The sequence below is a fragment of the Microcaecilia unicolor genome, chromosome 3, assembly GCF_901765095.1.
Source record: "Microcaecilia unicolor chromosome 3, aMicUni1.1, whole genome shotgun sequence".
NCBI lineage: Eukaryota > Metazoa > Chordata > Amphibia > Gymnophiona > Siphonopidae > Microcaecilia > Microcaecilia unicolor.
Genome location: NC_044033.1, coordinates 170,526,324 through 170,544,156, shown reverse-complemented (window position 1 = coordinate 170,544,156; position 17,833 = coordinate 170,526,324). Strand labels below are relative to the sequence as shown.

Here is a 17,833-nt window from a genome sequence, read left to right as displayed (position 1 = left end):
TGGGGGTACTGGAGGGACCTACTTGGATACCAGGGGTAATTTTAGGGAGGAGATGAGACCCATTGGCCACCAAGGATACCTTTGGGGTGGAGGTTGGGAGGTGTTGAGGACTATGGGCTACTGGACAACCAGGGATTATTTGTGGTGTCAGGGTAGGGGTTTTAGGAGTGTTGAGGGTCCCGAAGCCCACTGAGCCAACCAGAGAACTTTTGTAGGGTGAATCAGGGTTGGGGAGGGAAAAAAGGAGTGTCAGAGGGGTCCAGACTTTTTTCCTTTGTATCTCTTTGCTAATTAGTGCATGAACTCATGCATTAACAAGAAGGAAGAAATTTTACTCCCTGATGCCTCAAATGGCTGCATCGTGCAACAACAGTGTGCTCTTTCCAAACCTATTATAAATCCAAATACACTAACTATGCTTACCACATCCTCCACCAATGAATTTCTAGGCTTAATAATGCATTAAGTGAAAATATGTTTTCTGATTTGTTTTAAATGTACTATTTAGTAACTTAATGGCATGTCCCCTGGTCTTTGTACCTTTTTGAGGGCGTAAACAACCGACTCGTGTTTACTCATTCTACTCTACTCAATTTTCAAAGAACGGAGATTTTGAGGGTTTAGTTACAGAAACATAGAAAGGGCCATACCAGGAAGATGTCACAGTAATACAGAAGTGATCCAAGGTTTGCCTAGGAATAGCTAGCTAAAAACATCATATTATCCACAGATTTCAGTCACACAACACTTGCTTATTTTAGGATGATGGTGAGATTATTTAAAATTATAAGCTAGACTTACTACAGTGTGTGCTGTACTTGTTAATGCATTTTGGGGCTTAGTGCAAAACAGATTTAAACATTTTGCAGTATTTTGCCTGTTAACACATGCTAACTAATGCGTTAGCTATTTTAAAAAATATTTTTTGGAGGTGGTGTGTCATAAGCGGAGAGTGGGCATGAAACATTAACCAGTTCGCACTTATGTATTAGCACACACTAACTAGCTAATGCTGAGTTTTTACAGGTAATGCATGCAGATGTGAACTTAGCACAAGACCTGAAAAAACATTATTCAAAAATGCCTTAAAATCTGTCGCATTAAATCTGGGCTTAGCATGCAGGAAAGTTCTGTGTTAAGCTGCGCTAAACCCAGATTATAGTGCCATTTAGTAAAGGCCTCTTCATCAATAAATAGGTCTTACTGCATAAAAAAATTATCTGCAATAAATAACCTGAATAAATTTGTTAGCGTGTGGCAACACGTTTTTGTAAATATAGCTCTAACTAAGGGAAGTTAAGCCCACTTTGTTCTTTAGCCAGTTTTAGCTTCTTTAAGGATACAGGAGAATTTTCATTTGCCAGAAAATCTTTACAGTAATCTGCCACCATCTCTACAGATGCTGCAAGGAAAAACAACGTGAAGCATTTTGAAACAAGTGCCTGAGAACAAATGATCGTCTTAACCTCAAGCTTATCGTAACAGAACTATATAAAAGAATAATCAGTCACAAGAAGGTTGTAATGCTGTTTAAATTATTCTCCTAGAGATTAAAGATTAGATAAAGTTTCCTTCGTTCTAGAAGTGCAAGTCAGATAATCTGATTCTTTGGTTTATCAGTAGGGGAGATGTATTAGTTGCTACAAAGTAAAGTTTGTAACAAATCTACTACAAAGAAAACACTGCTAGTTATACCTTAGATTGCAGAAGTTGCCATGCTTCAATAAATCATTATATTTCAGAACTATATATTTCTGCTTAACCTTCTTACTGCTAGACAATATCGAGATATACCGATTTGTTGTAATTTTACCAAAAGCGGTGTAGAAAATTCTGAATAAACCATAAATCATGTTGACAATTTCTGTAAGTACATAAGTATTGCCATACTGGGACAGACTGAAGGTCCATCAAGCCCAGCATCCTGTTTCCAACAGTGGCCAATCCAGGTCACATGTACCTGGCAAGATCCCAAAAAAGTACAATACATTTTATGCTGTTTACCCTAGAAATAAGCAGTGGATTTTAATAATGGTCTATGGACTTTTCCTTTAGGAAGCCATCCAAACCTTTTTTAAACCTGCTAAGCTAACTGCTTTTACTGTATTCTCTGGCAAAAATTCCAGAGTTTAATTACATGTTGAGTGAAGAAATATTTTCTCTGATTCGTTTTAAATTTACTACTTTGTAACTTCATTGCGTGCCCCCTAGTCCTAGTATTTTAGGAAAGAGTAAACAATCGATTCAACCTGTTCCATATCTCCCCACAGCCATCTTTTCTCCAAGCTGAAGAGCCCTAGCCGCTTTCGCCTTTCCTCATAGGAAAGTCTGTTTTCCAGATCATGTTATACATATGTTAAATAGCACTGGTCCCAGTATAGATCTTTATAAGAGTTCTCACTCATAATTATTATACTGTTGCCTATTCTTTCCACTATTGCTTCTGATAGTGACCCTGATCTACTTTTAGATATCTGGAACCAAAATGCTACTCGGCTCTTGGATGACATTGCTCCAGTGGCCCCAAGAACTGTGATTGATTCACAGAAGAAAGCAATAATTAATTGGGGCTGAACGTTGTAATTGGAAAACTCTTTTTAAGCTTTGGAATGAATTAACTTCATGTTCTTAGTCTTCTTTGAAGATAGGTTATGGCAAATTATTTTTCTAAAAAGATAGTTGGCCTTCAAAGAACTGTATGCACTGATCAGACTATTCTACCTCAGGCTTTTACTTTCTATTTGGGAGATCGTTATTCTATACCGGTTGACAGAGTTTGGTCCACCTATACAAAAGTACCTGTAACTTTAGTGAGCTCACTGCTTTCCAAATTGAATCGGTCATCTTGTCCTTTAGACTCATGTCCATCTTCAGTCTTTCGGACCCCTTCCCCTTGGTTGCAGTGTAATGGATTACTACCTTAATGAATCATTTCTTACATGTGGGTTTTTCCTACCAGTCTTGGGCAAAATCATTTTAACTCATCTTGTATGGATCCAAACTTAAGGGTATATTTACTAAGGCGCGCTATAGGCGTGTTAGCGAATGCGTGTTAATGGCTGACGCATGTTAAACGCTAATGCACCCATAGGAATGTATTGGTGCGTTAGTATTTAATAAGCCTTAACTTTAAAGGCTCATTAAAAACACTAATGTGCCTTAGTAAATATAACCCTTACCTTCCAATTATAGACTAATTGCAAATATGCCGTTGTTCATAAAACTTCTTGAATCTATAGTGTCAAAGCAATTGAAGGATTATTTAGATACATTTTCCATTTTACACATGTTTCATTCATTTCATAGTATGACTTTAACCACCAGGTTCAATGACAGGCTCAGAATTCCATGCTGATGCTTCCTTCTTTTAAAGCAATTTGTTTTAAACAGACACTTGAAAAATCTTTTTCTGATACGGTGGCATTGACTGGATATAATTAGAAATACTGATTCTTATTTTTTGTTCTGTAGAAGTTTAAGTTTTTGAGGGATGTCTAGCTCTGTTAATCTTGGTTAATAGTTTGTTTGTTTTGTTTTAGATCAGTTTGAGATGTACTGTTATTGGTTTGTAAACCACTTCAAGACCTTTTTTAGGGTAGAAGTGTTATATAAGAATAATGAATAGAATATTTATTTTTTATTATTTATTTAGATTTTGCTCACACCTTTTTCAGTAGTAGCTCAAGGTGAGTTACATTCAGGTAAACTGGCTATTTCTCTGCCCCAGGAGAGCTCACAATCTAAGTTTGTACCTGAGGCAATGGAGGGTTAAGTGACTTACCCAAGATCACAAGGAGTAGCAGTGGGATTTGAACCGGCCACCTCTGGATGTCAAGACTGGTGCTCTAACTACTAGGCTACTCCTCCACTCCTATAGAGTGAATAAAATGGCTGGACATGCTGGACATAGCCAGCACTTGGACGTCCAATTTTCATGTATTTTAGAACAGGCTGTATGCTGGAAGTTCCTGTTCTAAAATACACGAGAAAAAGACATGCATATCCAATGTACAGACCTGGACATCCTTTCCAATATTCCACTCTATCCCCTGGCTTCTATATAGCGCACCTAGAGATCAGCGCCGATTCTATAACAATGCACGCAACTTAATTGGCTTAATAAGCTAATGTGCGCTGATAACAGCACTTAACAAGCAATAATGAGAACTAATTGGTACTGATTAGAATTTAGGTGCACAACTTGCAAAGCGTATTCTGTAATTACTGTATGTGTGCTGAACTTCTAACATGCGCAGGCAAAAAGGGGTGTGGTCCTGGGTGGGGAAATCGGTGTTTCGTGGGCATTCTGAAATTTACGTGCCTACTTATAGAATATAGCCCAGTGCACCTAAATATAAGCGCCGGGATTTACGTCACGTTTTTGTTGGTGTAAATGGAGTGGAGGAGTGGCCTAGTGGTTAGAGTGGTGGACTTTGGTCCTGGGACTCTAGGTTCGATTCCCACTGCAGGCGTGGGCACAGGCAGCTCCTTGTGACTCTGGCAAGTCACTTAACCCTCCATTGCCCCAGGTACAAATAAGTACCTAAACCGCATTGAGCCTGCCATGAGTGGGAAAGCGCAGGGTACAAAAAAAAATCTCGTAGATTTAGGCGCTAAATATCAACTAAGCATAATCTATAATTGGCGCCTAAATCTAGGCACCGTTTATAGAATACGCTTAGTTGGCACTCATTTCAGCGCTGAATTTTTAGGCACCACATATAGAATCCCCGCCTGTATGTCTTTCTAAAATAGGCTTAAACTAGATTTCTACTTGGCCTTGACACATAGATGGCCTAGTGTAAAATTACCGTCACAAGGACCAAAATCTGCATATTTTTCCCAACAGAAGACTCTAGAGGAAACTGCAACTCAACTAGGCTTCAGTTTCCACCAGACCTACACTACGTCTAACAACAGAGGACCAGAAGGCATGCTATATAGCAGATCTGAAACACCTGAAGGGTGCTCTAAGTTTTCTAAGTTGGAAATACAATAAACAGAAGATAAACCTCATGCATCATCTACAGAGACATTTAAACAGCATTGGGGAGAAGCCCTAGGAGCCAAATTTAAGATTTTAAGTACAATGTTGAAATCCAAAACCTCCAGGGAAAAATTAAAAAAAAATATTCCCAACTCCATGTGCAGGACCTCACAGACAGACAGATCTCCAGAGTCTGAATGTGCGGATGAGACAACAGTGCAGGGATGAGGACTTTAGGTTTGTTATGAACTAGGCAACAGTCACTCAGTGCACATGGTTCAGAGTAAAGTATCTTCAAAGTAAGAAATGCAACAGCCTAGTTGTTATTTAAAAAAGAATGATTCCAAATTACCCCCAACAACTGCTACACAGCCTGTGAATAAAAATAAACATGCTATATCTTGTCTATATGCAAAACCCAGAAATTTAAAAATAAAAATAAGTCTAGAAATTGAGAATGTATGACATAATAGACATCCCAGAGACCTGGTAGATTATCAAGGGGACACTGTGATATCAGGGTAAAAATATCAAAATAAAAATGTTGATCACATTGCTGGAGGGGTGGCATTAAATATAAATGCCACATACTACCATCTAACCATCTTTCGTAAACTACTGAAAACGGACCTATTCAAAAAAGCATACAACAAACAATCGACCTAACTTTTAAACAACAACAACGAAGAATAAGACCGAAATGACATAACCACCGCCCAACATTATTACTCTCACCATAATACCATCACCTGAGCAACTACATAAAGCTGACACCTACACAAGACCACAATTTTCTTTTCTACCACATATATACGCACTTGATTGTAAAACCACGTGTTAACAAGTACACAAGTACACAATGCATTCTTCTACCATGTATGTACGCACTTGATTGCAAAATCATGTGCATATCTAAAGTCCGGAAATGGCAATCTCCATAACGGCAAATGTAAGCCACATTGAGCCTACAAATAGGTGGGAAAATGTGGGATACAAATGCTACAAATAATAATAATAATAATAAAAGGATGGCATAGAGACAAACAGGATAAAAGTTCTGCAGATAACAAAATGCAATGTGGAATCTTTATGGATAGAAATTTCAAGTGTGATGAGGATTACTGGTGAGAGCATACTACCATCTATCTGAGCAGGATAAAGAGACAGAGACAGAATGTGACATGAAATTAGGAAGGCTAACAAATTAATACTGTCAAGTACCAAGCATCATGTAAACAGGAACAACAAACATACTTTGAAATGTCGATATGCGAACGCCAGGAGCCTAAGAAATAAGATGGGAGAGTTAGAATATATTGCACTAAATGAAAAATTAGATATAATAGGCATCTCTGAGACATGGTGGAAGGAGGATAACCAGTGGGACACTGTCATACCAGGCTGCAAATTATATCATAGTGATAGGGTGGATCAAATTGGTGGAGGGGTAGCACTGTATATTAATGAGAGCCTTTAATCAAATAGGTTCTGCAGGAAACAAAACACTTCTTGGAATCACTGTGGATTGAAATTCCATGTGTAAAGGGGAAAAGGTTAGTGATAGGAGTGTACTACCGTCTGCCTGGCCAGGATGAACAGACGGATGCAGAAATGTTAAAGGAAATTAGGGACTCAAACAAACTGGGAGGGAGGAGGGGGTAATAGATCACAATTATGCCCAAGGTGCCTTCAGTAGACTCATCTTTCAAACTACAAGTTAACGTTTCAAATGTGGGAATCAGTAATATTCCCTTTTAGTGTCCAATGTTCTCATCAGTCTGTTCCCATATGGCTTATTATGGGGACATTGGACACTAAAGGGTTAATGACAGATTCAAAAAGTCCTTATATAAAATTGTTGATCCACCATACTTTTTTGAAGGCCTGGGGAGGTATATAATCTTATAGCCAAAGGACAGAGATTTAGCAAACATGGTTCCTCTGTTTCCATCCATGTTTCTGCTACAAATTCCAAATCTACTTGTTAATCATCTATTCAATCTCTGATTAAAAAAGCTTTATTACAAACTGATCTGACATTGAAATACACACAAGGTATAGGTAGCCTATTATCCTCAATATTAGACCTTTGAGTTGTAGCTACTTTCTTTATGTATAGATGGCACTGTTTTTTCCCTTTTCCTTACCAGAATTAAATTGTTTCTACTTCCTCTTATTATAGTTTCAGTCACTTGAGGCATTTCTGTAGCACAATCTGTGACATTCCACTCTACCAAAGAATGATGTAGGTGCCATCCAGGTCAAAAATAGAACCTAGGAATTCTGTGAGTAGCTTCTGAAAAGATGCTCTTTCATTTATCCTCCCCACCCCATAATTTCCAAATTGCCTGTGTATTCTCGGCAATAGATATCAGGGCTTAATTCTGCCCACTGCTGTCAGCGGCCTAAAAACTGCTGACCACCACAGGCTGAATATCAGCACCATAGAGAACAATGGCAGATAATGACCATATGGCCTATCCAGTCTGCCCATCTATTGTATAATAGTGTCACTACTTATCTCTGGGAAAGATAGGCCAAGCAGGCTTGGTTTGTGCTTTTGATAAGCAAGGCCTGAATTAAAGAAATCAAATTGGCTGTCTGACCCTAAAAAAAGAGAAGTATTAGTGACACGTCTTCTTGACAGTTGGCAGCTGCCGGGTGTTGAAATGTAGCTCTGACGAGAATAGCTTAAGAAAGTGGCAGGTGGAAGTTAAAATGAGAACTTTGTGGTCAAGTGACCGATGGGTGCATCGGGAAGTCCAGGTGTGGAAAAGCAGAAGGGGGATTTTTGGGCAGAGTGGTGCAAATCAGTGGTTTATGGATGTAAGAAAGGTCAGTAATGGTCAAATTAGATGGAAATATCATTGGCCAAAAAGGATATTTAAGAACTGACAGCTCCAATGCAAAGGGGAGACCATCATAGGCGTGTCTGGCCTCCCGGCCGCTCCGTCTGATGAATCCCCATAAGAATATATGCCTATATTCTTATAATTGACTGCTTGCTGTGGGTAAGATAATAAACGTCATATTTTAACCTATCTCCTGTGCTCTCCTCTCATTCTTTCTATTGATAATTGTCTGCATTCTAGACCAGGGGAGAAAAGTGCACTTCTCCCCTGGGTGGAGTCACTAAGATAATTTTAGAAGCTGCCTTGGGGACTTTCCTGCGTTCGGGACACTTTCAGCTGGTCTGAGTTGTCTTGAAGGCTGAAAATAACCCAGAATTTTGTACACCATACAATCTACTAAACTCTACAATCCTTTCCTTTCTTGTACAGATCTTCTGTGTTTGTCCCATTCTTTCAATGAAACACAGAAAATGAAGCAACACAAATGATATATAAAAAAAGGACAGCTCTGGCGTCTAGCCAGTACCAAGCGCCTTCTTGCTTGAATTGTCAGCTAATAAAAGCGAACAAATTGTAGCTTATCAATAAAACTCTGCTCTTTGCATACTGTGCCCATCAGCGATGTCAGCTCACCCACTACCTTCCATATTATAAGACCTAGTACTTCTGTCACTACAGTAAAATTTGTACATAGAATAGAGAAATGGGAACTTCCAAACAGTTTGCTGGCAGGCACCTACTTATTTGGTTACCGGTATCTAGTCAGTACTGCAATAGCACTGTGCTTGAGTGTATGACTCCCCATGAAGAGGATACCCTGGAGGGGTGATATGATACAGACGTTCAAATATTTGAAAGGTATTAATCCACAAACCTTTTCTAAAGTTGGGAAGGTGGTAGAACTAGATGACATGAATTGAGGTTGAAGGGGGGACTGACTCAAGAACGTCAGGAAGTATTTTTTCACTGAGAGGGTGGTCGATACCTGGAATGCCCTCCCGCAGAAGGTGGTGGAGATGAAAACAGTAACGGAATTCAAAAATGGATCCAAAAAAACTTAGACGTAATTAGATGGAAACACCAGCAACTGGGAAACAAAGCCAGTGCTGGGTAGACTTCTATGATCTGTGCCCTGATCGTGGTTGGACAGATTCAGCTTCAGAAGTTGGACAACAAAGATTGACATGGATAAAAAGCATTTTACCTGAATTAATTGGCTATCTGAAAATCATCCTCTCTCAATGTGCTTGAAAGTCACACATTCATCAAAAAGATGTGAACCTTTTGCTACTTTGATAGGTGATGTTTCAGGGGATGATGAATATGTTTAGGTCAATGAAAGAAAATTAAAATGTATAGATTGCATTTTTAAATTATCATGCACATTTTTTGTAGCGAAAAATCTACGTGTAGAAAAAGGTACACATATACATGAGTATTGAAAGTTTGCAAACAGATTATTTTACTCTCTTAGTAGACAAACCATAGAGGTGATGATATAAAGAAATCATACAATAAATGTATAAATCAACAGCACTCGGTCCAACCTCACTTTCCGTTTATATCTGCTCACCCTGCTCTATATATTGTACTCAATCTCTGGGTCTCCTTTCTCCTCTTTTCTGCAAAAATGAGCTGTCACATGACAGGTTAGTATTAGGGGGAATGCAGAGTAAAGGAGAAAAGAGACAGGAGATTGAGTAGCCTACATGGTAGCAGTGTGAGCAATTTTGGGTAATTTTATGTTACGTATGCTGTCTCACTTCTGAAATCATCAGATAATTCTATAAAGTATATGCGTATTTCATTAGAATAATATATGCCTAGGTGTGCATAAATGCCAAAATTCCACCTAAATGTTATTCATAAAATATGATCACCTCAGAACTAAGATTTTCAGTGTAATAGGTCAAAGTCTATAGAATGCACTCCCCACCCACTTGAGATGGGAAAATTCTATCAAAATTCAAAAGCAACCTAAAGTCTTTTCTGTTTTAAAATACCTTCACTTAATTCTCCCATCTCTTACCCTATATCATTACAGAATGTGCTGTTGGGTGGGTAGGATTCCTGGAATACAAAGCAACTTTTTTTTTTCATTTCCCACTGTCCCTTTCCTATTCATCAAATGGAGTTCCTACTTTCCTTTTTTCTGTCACATTATGTGTGTGTTGTCTCTGTTCTTCTATAATCTTACCTACCTGTAAACTGTTCAGATGGTCCCCGGTATAACAAGTAATAAATAAACTTGTTAAAATGTGCATATGTCATGTAGTGCATATTTTACAATAAGTGTACACATGGGAACAGTTTGGGCAGAGCATGGACGTTATCACTAGAACTTTGGGCCATATACTCAAACCAACTCTATGGATGGCCTAAAGGCTTGCTCTTAATTTAGAAGCATGTATTTTTGCAGTTATGCTAGAACCCTACAAAGAAAAATAGGTGCCTAAATTCCTTTATAATTGACTCCCACCAGGCACACATATGCAACTACTCCCTTAATGACCAAGCACTGAGATCATACCAAATGGACAATCTGAATGTCACCACAATTTTTACTATGTAACAATCTGGTTAAAATGTGTGATGAAAACTAGTACAGTATGCAAACTGCCTCAGGAGCACATACATCAACCCCAAGGACTCAACTATAATTGAACCATTTAACAATGAATGACTAAGTTAAAGCAGATTTAGGATGAAGCTTCTTTGAAGTTTCTCATGGTATCGGGGTACAGAAACCCTTGGATTCTATATACGGCACCCAGGTTTGGGTGTCTACATGTGGGTATGCTTCCGAGATGCGCATGTAACTTAACTGGTTAACGAGCTATTAACCATCAATAATAGAATGCAAACAACCAATTATTGATGTTAATTGGCTCCAATTAGGATTTGACTAAGCATTTGGGTTTGTACTATTGTATAACGCTGGCAACCCAAAAGGGAGCAAGCCATGGGCGGGTCATGAGCATTCTAAAACGTTGCACACGGTGTTACCAGGTTTCAGCAGGCATATGTTTGCTGCCCAGATTTGGGCATGAAAAGCAGCGCTAAGGGCTATTCCATAAATGGTGCATAGTGCCGATCTCTTCCGCCACTCATTTTTGAGCGTCATTTATAGAATTCCCCCCAAAGTGCTCAACAGAACTGCACAGAACTCATTTTCTGCAAGAAACTAGAGGTCAACTTACTTGATGTAATAGGGCACTTTGTTCGAGGAGACCGATCTCTGCCATGGAAGCTGGACAGAGGCTAAAATAAAATACAGGAAAGTTGGTCAACATGACTGGCAAGTGGTTGCATTTCTCGATACAGTATATTGAACAGGGATTGTTGTAATTTTCTAACAAGGGTTTTGACGCAGAACAGGAAATCAAATACATTGTTGGGATTCCTTTTGAAAAAAATCATGGATAAGTTGCAACACTGTAACACACTTATTATACAAGACGGCAGTTTCTAAAAACAAATGGATCAGCTTTTATGGAAAAAGTACCTCCACCACAAATAGTAGCTGTAGATTTGTGCGCGTACTTTCCCCAAGTCAACTGTCAAATCTTTCCCTTTAAAACTTGATGTAAAGTCACCCTCACACATACTAAGAATTTTAAAACAGAAGTTCACTTTACTATCAAAATCTTCCCTGTTACACCAGTACAAGCTAAAGCCTTCCACCATACAGATGACATGAATTCAAATAAAGGCGGTCAAAACTCAAGGAGATCAGACCCACAATCATAAAACACCACCTGACAAAACCTAAGATGAAAAATGAGATCTAGAAAGAAGATACTGGTAAGTTGATAATTAATAGATCCTAGCCAGCATTGCTTCTTAAATATATGAAGATTTTTGGGTTTGCTGATGCAGCTCTAGCTGATTTATCTTCAACAGTCTTTCAGTTGAATTTTATACATTACTTGTTCCTGATTAATTTAATTGTTATTTATTGTTATGCATTCATACAACTCAGCAGTTAGTATTTTTTTTCTCAATGATTGATGTTTACTAGTGGTTTGTCAATTGATGATTATACTAATTACTGCACCTGCCTGGAGCTTCTGATTAGATAGGTGGTTTCATAAATCTAATGCTGTTTTAAAAATACAGTGTATGTTATGCATTTTGCTTTCTTTTTTCCTCAGCTGGAAACGCAGAAGAGCATTTGAATAATTTGACCCTCCCCCCAGAGATGATGCACACATTCTGAGGTACAGAACGAAGAAATCTTCCCCTTCCTTTGTGATTTATTGTTTGGTACTGTGAAAACAAATACATTTTGCTTACCACCAAGGTGCTCAATATACAGGAAAAGCCTACATCAGCTGAACAGTGTGTTATTGACGGTATATAATTATTAAAATATGACAAGACACTGACAAAAAGTTCTGCTGCACACATACAAACTGTCCATAACCAGTAGCAGTGATCAGGGCACTTGGGTCAGTGATGAAAAGCATGCCCAAACTGTTTCCCAAATGTGAAATACTGGCACTGATTGTTAAATGAATTTAGAAATGTTACCAGAATTATGCTGTTTTAATATCCTCTGTGGGAGCCTAGGCACTAAAAGAACAGTAAAATGAACATGAATGCTAAGCCCTGTTAGCACTTGTGCTCAATTAGTGCTGTCCAATTCAGCCAAAACGTTTTCGGTTCAATTCACTCATATGAATAGATTTTCAATTTGATTTGATTTGATTCAGTTCTTTAAGGCTACTGTGGAACTGAGTAGATTAGATGTGAAGTCTGGGGGTTGGGTGAAGGAGCATCGCCTCTAAAATGTTTTGCAGCTCAATAGGGCCTGATAAACTAGAACTGTTTTCCCATGCTCTGTCTACATGAAAGAGTAAATCAAGTTCTTAATAAGCCACTGCACAGCATTGGTACAAACTAAGAGGCTTCCCCCTTCTCCCCCAAGTACACATCTTCCCCCTGATAGGTGAAACCAACTAGCCAACAGGCAAATATCTCAAGCACAGCTATGACCTGTGGCCCAGGCCTCATCAGTCTGAGGGGGGGGGGGGCAGGGGGGAGAGAGGGAGAGAGAGAGAGAGAGAGAGAGAGACAGCCTTTCCCTCTCATTCATCTCTTCTCCCTGCTCTCAACCAGGCTGAATCACACTACCTGCTGAATTACCCATCCTGACTGATGTGATGTATATTAGAAAGGGAAATGGGACTTGATATACCGCCTTTCTGTGGTATTTTGCAACTACATCCAAAGCGGTTTACATATATACAGGTACTTATTTTGTACCAGTGGCAATGGAGGGTTAAGTGACTTGCCCACAGTCACAAGGAGCTGCAGTGGGAATCGAACCCAGTTCCCCAGGATCAAAGTCCACTGCACTAACCACTAGGCTACAAAGCTTAAGGGTTTTCTCATTTCATTAGGCATTTAAAAAAAAATATTTGGTAGAACCAGGATAGCCAATGATCTTGATCCTTAAATAAAGCAAGGGAATGTAGAAATGTGCATGTACACAAGTAACTATGTATGAGAGCATTTATGCACATGTACTGTGTGCGATTTTTTTTCGGGGGGGGGGGGGGGGGGGGGGGGGTCTCCTCTTCCATACCAAACTACTTGTTTTTGTTGTGAAGAATACAAAGCTGAAGAAATATGTATTAACATGCCTAATCCCAAGTATTATTTTCTCAGTTACTTTAATTATAAAATGACATTCTGGTAAATCTGAACATTGATTTCAATGAATTTGGAAGTCTGTAGCTTAAGCACCTTAAGACAGAATCTAAATTAAAACTTGATGTTTAACTCTTCACTTGCTCTGATGCCTATTTTCAGGGAAGGGGTACCAGTCAAAAGGGAATTGTTAGTGCCTTGAAATGACCAAGAAGAATTGCTGATTACACAAATGTCACTCCCAAAGCAGAAATTTCATTTCAATTACTAAAATAACAGATGCTTGCTAGGCACCATCATATAGTCTGCATACACAGTTATGCTAATTTGGCAGTGTTTCCTTTCAAGTTAGCCCCAAGCCATTAGAATGGACTGTTTAGCTTTTCCCTCTGTCTAACTAATAATTACCCATCATTGATATTAACATTTTTCACACCTTCCCTCATATTTGATGTAGTATCTACTGGTAAGTCTAACCATAGTATCACCATTCTAAATTGCTAATAGGGCAGAAAGTACTAAAACAGAGGAAAAGCAACAATATTTGCTTTAAGCTTAGCTCTGCCCACTGCTCGCGTAGGCTCTGAGCCTTCCCTCTGAAGCAACTTCCTGTTCACAGGACCTGGAAGTTACTTCAGAGGGAAGGCTCAGGGCTGGCGAAAGTGGGAGTTGCTGCTTGCTGCTGGTGAAGAACAGAAGGAGCCTCAATTTTTACCAAAAAGAATCAATTCAAATCGATTTGCCAAAAACAAATCGGCAAATTGATTTGACTCACGAATTGGACTGTCATTTGGGCAGAGTTGAAACGAGATTCTCTTGGTGGATGGTCGGGGGGTGTTTTTTCCCCAGTGGACAGCATAACCATGCTGTATGATATGTAGCACCCATCAGTTGGAGGTCATGAGTGGCCACCTCTGTTGAAAGAGGATAAGTCTATTTCCTACCGGTAGGTCGCTTGATACGGACAACTGGATGGAGGCAATGCTCTCTAGGAAGAAGTCAAAAACTAGGTTGTTGTTTAGACTGAGAATGAGACTGTGATTTCTGTACCCACTGCTGCCGTGGATGTGAATATTGGGGCGTAGTCCTTTGAGGTGGAGGAGGAGTGGAAGTGTAACAATGCTTAGATGTATAGTAATTTGAGCATCAAAAAACTCCTGCAAATCTTCTAAATGAAGAAAAGGCGGCAGAAATCTGTGGTCTGGAGAGTTTTAATAGTATTTGTATGCTTTTTAATTAGGTCGAACGTAAATACCAATCACACTGGCTAATTATTAATATATATGCTTGTGGAACCTCAAAAATTGTAGCTCGGTATATCGTAACTGGTTCCCAATAGCTAGTTCTTGTAACAACAAAGTTCATTCAACCACTCATTACAATATTGAGTTTAACTTAGTGACCTCAGTTGTGCACATTGCCAATTACTTGTTATGGCAATGGATCATGCACACAGATCTTCATCGGCTCACTGTATTACTGAATTATTTTTATAATTTTGAAATTTTAACTTTGCATTAGTTCTTTCATCAAATACTCATCTTATTTAGATGTATCGGACCCAGGGGTTGTTGTTAGTGTCCGACATGCATGTTTTGCCCTTCCCTAGGGCTGTCTCAAGGACTGACCCCCTTTGCCGTCTTAGCGTCAGCTTTGCTTTATAGTTAAAGGGTTATTCCCCCGCAAAGTTAAAATTTCAAAATTATAAAAATAATTCAGTAATACAGTGAGCCGATGAAGATCTGTGTGCATGATCCATTTCCATAACATCAGCCTTTTCAGGAGGAAAGAAGTCTGCAAAGGACAGCGCTCTCTGTATTAGAAACATTAAATAAACTGAAATAAAGTTGATAATCCAATATAAGATTGGTAAGCACTGAGGCCTGAGATGTTTTTCAGCCAAAAGAGCCTAATGTTCCAGCTTCTCTGCCTGGAGTAGCAGAAGCATGAGATCTCACATTGCAAGTATGTTTTAAAGCAGATTCTACAATTAAGGAATGATGAGGTAACTGAGTTTTCTCAAACCCAGTGCATTTCTGTATACTAAACACTGTATCAATTTTCTTTGAAGTAACTTGAAATGTCAGTGGAGTCTCTCAGTTTTTGATGAGTACTGTCATAATTGCATGAAGTGGAACAGTGATTGCTTCTCTAGGAGGAGACTCATAATGTAGAACCTCAAAGAGTTCCGAACAAGGTTCTTCCTCTCTCTCCAATTTGAAAGGTATGGCTTGGACCGTCTCACAGACCAAGTCAGGAAAGAACAGACCTTCTGGAGGAGACCTACATCTCTCAGGTGGTGTAGAAGGATCAGATGGAATACCACAGGACTCCTCAACTGAGAGGTACTGTGAGTCCTAATCTGTCTTCCACGAGATGACTGAGTCTGACTCTTCAAAGTACTGTTCTTGGGAAGTACGTGAAAAAGAGTTTCAACTAGAGCATCAGGTCTGCGATGAGGTGCGTTGAGGCAGATAAGTTTCGAGGTTGGAGAAAGCTCTTCTGCTGATGTCGACAGATGCGTTGGTCGGGTTCGTGCTGCTCCTGATGACTGACGATGAACCGATGTGCTGGACCTGTCTCTCCAATGTATCAATGGGCTGGGCTGAGCCTGTGCAACCACCTTGTAAAGCCTGTATAGACTGTCAATGCAGTAGTCCTGTGAGCTCCTCTTGGAGCAAAGCAAGGATTTCTTCCTGTAGAGTAGGTCTTGGTACCGGCTGAGAAAACGGTAGGGACGCAGCCTGAGTTATAGCCTGTGCAGGCATAAGAGATCTCAAAGACCTCAAAGGTTCTCAATGACAAATAAGTTGGAGAGAAGGAGAGCAGTCACTGAGGCATGGACACGTCCCGTGCATTGAAAATGTTGATGCAGGGAGAGGTGTTGGCAGAGTGCCTGGAGGAAAAACGATGGTGATGCTTCTTAGTTTTTTTACACTGCAGTCTCTCGATGCACATGCCACCAATAAAGAGCATATAGAGTTGCATCGGTGCACCTGATGTTGATGCCGACCCCAGTTCCCTGTCGAGTGCAGAATCCCTTGCCATGCTCAATTTGGATGCCAATATCAATGCAGAAGCAAAAAAAAATTAACACTGGATTCTGGAGGCTTTAAGGGTCTTCGCTTACATGCATGGAGGCTACAATGTACGCCCCGGTGCTCCAGACCCAGGCACTAAACACATCAGTTACGAGGGTCTGAGACTGAAATTGTCCTATTACTTCGGGTACACTTCTTAAAGCCACTCGTGACCCTTGATGACAGTAAGGAAAAATGGACAACACAAGGTCAAAAGGCTCTATGGACCTGGGAGCTTGAGTAGTTGAGTACCTTAAAGTGGTCTATGCTTCCTGGACAAAAGAAGGGCCCAGAGGCCTCAGAGGCTGAAACATAAAAAAAGAAACATAATTTGAAAAATCAATAAATTGAACAAAGTTAATAAAAAGAAAAATGTGAAGAAAAAATATCCTAAAAAAGGGAAGGCACCAAAATGCAAAAGTTTGACACGATGAGGAGAGATTAGAAAACCAATCTCTCTGCTTCACAGAAAACGAGAGACTGCTGGTCCCGCACTTGAGCATTGGGCAGGAAGAAAGCCCCGCATGCACGGTGGGGGCACTGCCTCAAAGTTTTCTAGTGATAGTGCACTATGGCAGTTTCCTCACCGTGCTCTGTGTTTGACGTCACCCACATGTGAAAATATTATGCCTGCTTGCCCTTGGAGAACAAGAAGTTTTAAAGTGAAGAACAAATAGTGTCTGTCATACAAGTTAAAACTGAGTTACCAAGTTCATTGCTATTTATGAGGGCTGTTAAGTCATTAGTGAGCTATTAAGCCCAACACTTTTCATGAGCCACAAAGCTAAATATTATTGTTCCTTCTTAGCTCAATGTGTATCACTGGCTGTAAAGCTGACTTTCATTATTTCTGCAGAAGAAATTCTTAATATATAATTTTATGATAAAGTATGGATTAAAAATAAATCGAAAATTGAAATTCAGATTAAAATTGCCTTGAAGTTGTATCTAGGCGATCAAATTGATGTTGCTACCAAAATTCCTTTGTTTTGGGCCCTGAGCAAATTCCAAAGCGCTTTTTCCCACAACTTCGTAGGAAAGTTTTTGTTTACATTTGGCGTAAAAGGCCACTGAGAGTTGGTAGGAGCAGACTTGGGTGGGTGCTATCCTGTTGTGGGCGGTCCTATGGCTGCCACAGAAAGATCTTCTCTCCTTAATAAAGTGGGCACCACAGGGGATTGGCCACCCTTTAACCACCTGGTACACTATTCACACAAATTTCTTTCTGGATATACCATCATCTTCAGATCACACTTCAA

The 17,833-nt window shown here is 39.5% G+C and overlaps 1 protein-coding gene across 7 annotated transcripts in view; it reads right to left on the bottom strand.

The window, feature by feature from the left end:
- LOC115465822 (utrophin-like) overlaps positions 1-17,833 on the bottom strand; it is a 1,296,369-nt gene that overhangs the window by 314,833 nt on the left and 963,703 nt on the right. For all 7 annotated transcript variants that reach the window (XM_030196568.1, XM_030196575.1, XM_030196573.1 and 4 more), the window contains one exon: positions 11,040-11,100. In XM_030196568.1, the coding sequence (XP_030052428.1) occupies positions 11,040-11,100 (61 nt within the window). The remainder of the gene's footprint in view (positions 1-11,039; positions 11,101-17,833) is intronic.